This window comes from Natrix helvetica, assembly GCF_964273705.1.
Source record: "Natrix helvetica genome assembly, chromosome: 8".
NCBI lineage: Eukaryota > Metazoa > Chordata > Lepidosauria > Squamata > Natricidae > Natrix > Natrix helvetica.
In genome coordinates, this window is record NC_138559.1 from 14,460,991 (window position 1) to 14,466,044 (window position 5,054).

General features: G+C 57.8%; 1 protein-coding gene across 1 annotated transcript; it reads right to left on the minus strand.

Moving 5' to 3' along the window:
* Positions 1 to 739: 739 nt before the first annotated feature.
* ZNF703 (zinc finger protein 703) lies at positions 740 to 4,673 on the minus strand. The gene is made up of 2 exons (XM_081960515.1): positions 4,191 to 4,673; positions 740 to 3,431 (listed from the first exon to the last, which is right to left on the minus strand). Exons 1-2 carry the CDS (start codon positions 4,479 to 4,481, stop codon positions 1,968 to 1,970), a joined length of 1,755 nt encoding a protein of 584 aa, XP_081816641.1. The 5' UTR covers positions 4,482 to 4,673; the 3' UTR covers positions 740 to 1,967.
* Between the last annotated feature and the right edge of the window lie 381 nt (positions 4,674 to 5,054).

The following is a 5,054-nucleotide window of genomic DNA, read 5'->3' on the forward strand; positions in this document are numbered from 1 at the left end:
CAGACCTTCCATGCTCCATTTCCCAGGAAGGTTTTTAAACCCTGCTTTCTCTCTTTCTCTCGATTACCCCCAACCCCCCCAAAAAAGCCTTTCCTGGACTCCAGTTGGTATATATTTACTATAAGGAGAACTCACCACTCCACTAAATAGAGTTAGCTCGAGAGAAACACTTAGCAGAGAGAGCAGCTGCAGGCAGCCTTTACCCATTCAGCAGAATGAAGCATCGTTTTGCTGAGGTGGCAGTCAGACAATAAGGAATACGAGTGGGGCAGGCACATTGCTTTGGAAGATCCCCGCCTCCCTTCTGAAGCTTGCAGAAAGAACGGTAGCATATTAGAGACAAAGGCATGACGTGACCCCGGTCCTGCTGGCCAAAGACACAATGCTTCTCTTCCCCTGCAATTCCTGACCAGAACAACCTTGCCTCAGTTTCCCCCATGAATAGCCAGAGTCACAAGCGACCTTCCCCTCCCAGCATGGCAGACTGAATCAGCTGTGCTTGCCCAATGCGCTAAATCACAACCCACAACCAGAGGACGGCTTGATGCGTTAGATGACTCTGATCTCCACTTCCACCGTTCAGTCACCTTAAAAACAAAGGGACCCTGTTCATGGTCTGGCCACCCTTCGGGGTTGTGGTCTTTGAATTTTCAAGGCCGCCTCGCGCAACCAGCAGGTCAAGGGGAAGGTGTAGCGCAGGATGGCGAAGGGATAACGCAAAAGAGCACACTCGATGGGGTAGATATAGCAAGTATTCATTTATTAACAAAATAAGACTTACCAGGAGGGAGTTCTATTCACCCCAAAAGATCTGCAGCCTTCCGTGCTGCGTTAGTTCTGCAATTTGGGGAGGAGTCTCCACACCTTAACAGCTGTTCCATTCCCACAGGTCAAGAGAAAGTGGGCGATAGGGTCATTAGGGAAGAAGGGGGAGTGATTTTTTTTTGTTGGTTGGGGTTTTTTTTTTGGTACGTAGATTTGAGCCTACAGAGAAAGATAAAGAGGCCCCCAAGGGCTACTAGCTGGACTTGAGGATCCAGCTTGAAACCAGACTGAGCAAAAGTTCTCCAAGTTCCTCATTTGGTGTATAAGATTGTTCTCTTCCAGTCCCTCAAGGATGCTTGCTAATTTCCTTAAAATGCAGGTCTTTTGAAGAGAGAGAGAGAGAGAGACAAAGCGGGATGGGGGTGGGGTAAAAGGAGGGGACAGAACAAAAAAGTCAAAGCAAAATAAAATAAAACAAGTTTGAAAGATGGTGGAAGGCTTGCGTGCCCCTTCTTTTATGGGAAGGGGCTTCAGCTTCACCCCAAAAAATTCCAGTGGTTGGATGCTCTCCTTTTTATTTAGGGCATCCATCCACTCACTCTGAGAGCACAGGTGATTTGGTTTTTGCATAGGAGGCAGGATGATAGGTGCTTCAGCAGTTAAAACAAAGCCACCAAATAATTTCTCAGATAACCTGACCTCCCCCTTCCTTCCTTCCTTCCTTCCTTCCTTCCTTCCTTTCTTCCTTCCTTTCGACAAAAAAAAATATATATTTTCCAGTTACTATACAAAAGCCAAAGAAACCGAAACCAAGAATAGAACCAAAGTAAAAAAAAAAAAAGAGATGATAGAAAAAGCAGGGAGAAGGAAGAAAAGCATTTCGCTGAACATCATGCCAGGCGTTCCTGGGGACCAGGGCAAAGTTTTCTTTTTAAAAAAAATAATATTTAAAGGGGAAAAAAAGAAAAGAAAATACAGTAAGCTCCCCCCCCCCTCAAACATGGACAAAACATTTTGCTTAAAAAAAAAGATAAAAGTGGGTCAGGTATTGGAAAAGAGGGGGGGGGGGGACACAGACGTTTTGCATACCATTGATTCATTGGTGTATTAATGCACTTATTTTCCCAGCTTTAAGCTAACATACAGGAAATAAATACACGCTCCCGGAGGCGAGGTCGCAAGAGAGAGCAGGGCTGCTGGAGTTACTGATATCCAAGTGCAGAGGCCGAGGTCAGTCTTTGGCCATAAAGGGCGTAGGGGGAGTAGTAGGGTCCAGCTGCAGGCAAGGAAGGGACCGGCAAGGTTCCCGCCGTCGGCAAATGGCTTTTGCCGTAGGGATGATAGCGGTTTAGTCCCAAAGTCTGCGGGCTTCTCAACGACAGAGATCCGGGTAAGGAGCTGGGGCTCCCCGGGGCGGCAGGCGGCAGGTGGAGGTGGCAGGACGCAGCAGAGCCCAGCCCCGAGGTAGGATAACCAGCCAAAAGTTTTTCCGCCCCGGGCAGAGTCGTGTGTGTCCTTAAGTGGGCTAGGAGTTCCTCGGAGGTGGCAAACCTCTTGTCGCAAGGTCCACCAGCAGACACCCAGTTGCATATGTGGGGCAGCGCGTCGTTCTGCAGCATGAAGCCGTAGGTGTAGAGCGAATGGCCGGAGAGGCTGGGCGTGGCGCTGGAGGTCAGGGCGCTGTGGAGCGGGTGGGTGGGATACACCAGGGGATATCCACTTTTCAGGCTGCCCGGGTCGTGGACGCAGCTGGAGCAGTTGCTGGTGCCCAGGTGGGAGGCGGTGTGGTAGCTCAAGCAATAGGGGTCTCGGCATAATCCCTGCATGAAGGAAGGCGGGGAGGCCCCCGTCAGCGGGCTGGAGCTGGGGGGCTTTCCCGGGAGCCCCAAGCCCCCCGGCAATTGGCTGCTGCTCACCAGGCTGGGCTTGGTAGGATCCAAGCCGGGTACGAACTGGGAAGGATAACCCGCGTACGCCCCCACGATGGAGCCGTGGTAGCCGATGCCGGAGGGGGGCAAAGGAAACACCGAATGGCCCGGCTTGTAAGGAGACACCGGCGCGACGTGGCCGGCCGACGCCAAGGCCGGAGGTTCGGACTTGCGCCCCGAAGCCGCCTCGCTTTGCGTCCCCGGTTCCACGCTGCCGGCGCGCGCCCGGGTACCTCCGGCTCCCGTCGCTCCCTCCGGACTGCCTTTGGCCACGATCTCCGACTCCTTCTTCTCATCCAGGCCTCTGCAGTCCGAGTGCTGCGGGGAATTGCCCCTCGAGCCGCCCGGAGAAGAGGAGGTGGAAGAGGAAGAGGCGGCCAGCGGAGGGAATGGTGGGCAGGCGGCGCTGGGAACTCGGAAGCCGTTCTTCTCCGCGCCCGATGCGGCCTGGCTCGGCGGGACGCCGCTGTCTTTCCGCGGATCACCGCTGCCGCCGCCGCCGCCGCCGCCTTTGGAATACGGCTTGAAGCTGGACTTATCCTCGGCGGGCGCGTCGCCCAGTTGCTTGAGAGCGCTGCCGGCTCCGGCACTGGCGGCGCGGCCGCTCGACTCCTTGTCCGGCCCAGACAGTCCGGCGGCCGCGCCGGAGTTGAGTTTGGAAGCGGGCGGCGGATCCGGCTTCCCGATCTGCGAGCAGGTTTGCGCCAGCAGCGCCAAGGGGCTCTTCTTCGCGTCCAGCTGTAGGAGGAAGGGGAGAGGCGAGGCGAATGAGAAAAGCGGGCCGAGATGGGCTCCCGGGTCGCAGCGCACCCGAAACTACACCTCCCAGGGACAAGAGGTTCCTTTCTGACAGCTGGAAGTTCCCCGCCACCGTCCTCTAACCGGGCTCCCTTCCTAAGGAAAGCCCTTTTCCTTAGGCTTTACCCCCTTCTCATGCCCGCTCTAAGGTCATCGGCGACACGGGTTCTGCTTCTTCCGACGTGCAGCCTCCCGCTCCGGAACTCGGAGTCGGTGGACATAAGTCCTCCCCAAATGGGACCTTTCTTCTCCCCGGGCTATTCTGCTGTAACCCCCTGCATGCGCCCCTTGCACCCTTTCGAAGGAGCAGAATGAAACCGCGGCGCAAAGTTGGGGGTAAAGGCGCCGAAGATCGCAACGCGTCTTTCTTTCCTCGCTACCCCCCCTCCCCAACCGCCCCCCGTCCTTGCCATCAACAGGCCGGGCACCCCAATCAGTTGGGATTCAAGGCTCGCTCGCAAGCAATGCGCCCTTCGCCAGCCGTCTACAAAACGGGGGCGCCAGGCAGTGGGGAGCAGGGATCCCCGAACGAAGGGGGAACGGAGAGCGAGAGGGGGCTCCGGAAAAGCCGCGGCCCGGGGAAGCAGCCGAGCAAGGAGTTGGGAGCGCGCGGCCGAGAGCGAGGGCAGCAGCGGAGGCAAAAAAAAGGCCCAGCTTGGCGGGCGGGCGGGCAAAGGAAGGCTCGGACTTGGCACTGACCTCGATGGGACTGACGGGCGTGGAGGAGAGCGGCTGCAGATATTCCGGGTGCAGGAGGTGACCGCTGTGGGCGCTCAGCATCTTCAGGATCCTGATGGGAAGCCGGTTCGCCTGGCGCAGGGGGTCCTCCGGGGACAGGTGCGAGAACACCGGGCACACGGCTCCGGAAGGCTGGGCTGACCAGGCGGCGGCCGAGCCTTCCCCTCCTCCTCCTCCTCTTCCTCCTCCTCCTCCTCCGCTGCTGCTGGGCGATGTCCTTGCGTTAGATCCAGCGGGCGAACCGCCGCTCATTTGGGGGAGCGAGCCGGGCAGGGCGGGGGTGGGGTAGGGCAGGGGAGGGGGGCAAAGGGGGAGGGGAGAGGCAAGCTCCGCAGCGCGAGAAGCCGGGCAGGGCGCGTTGTGGAAGCGGCGGCGGCAGCAAGGACGACCGCACCGGCCCCAGCGAGAGACGGAGGGGGAAAAAAAAGCCCTTCCTTTCCCCGAGCTACACGTCAAATAGCTCCGGTCTGCAGCACACTTCAAAGGCACCGGCCTGTCCACCAATCGGGGACGTGCCAAGGACCTCGGGGCGGGGCCATCGGCCGGTGGGGGGAGCTTAGCCTAGTGGAAAGATGAGAAAGTCACTTTTTAATCCCCTCCTCCTCGGGAGCGCCTCGGCCGCCTCCCTGGTTGCTCCCTCTCTTCGGTCGCCTGCTTGCGCAAAGGGCTCGGCCCGGCTCCCGATTCCAGGGTGGGGGGGTGGGGGGAAGCCGTGGGCAACGGGGGATGGGTGGGTGGGAAAGCGTGGAGTCCCTTCCCTTCTTCCTTGCTCTCTCCCGATCCCCAAATATCCCTTCAAACCCGTGTACTCTCTCCATATACTAC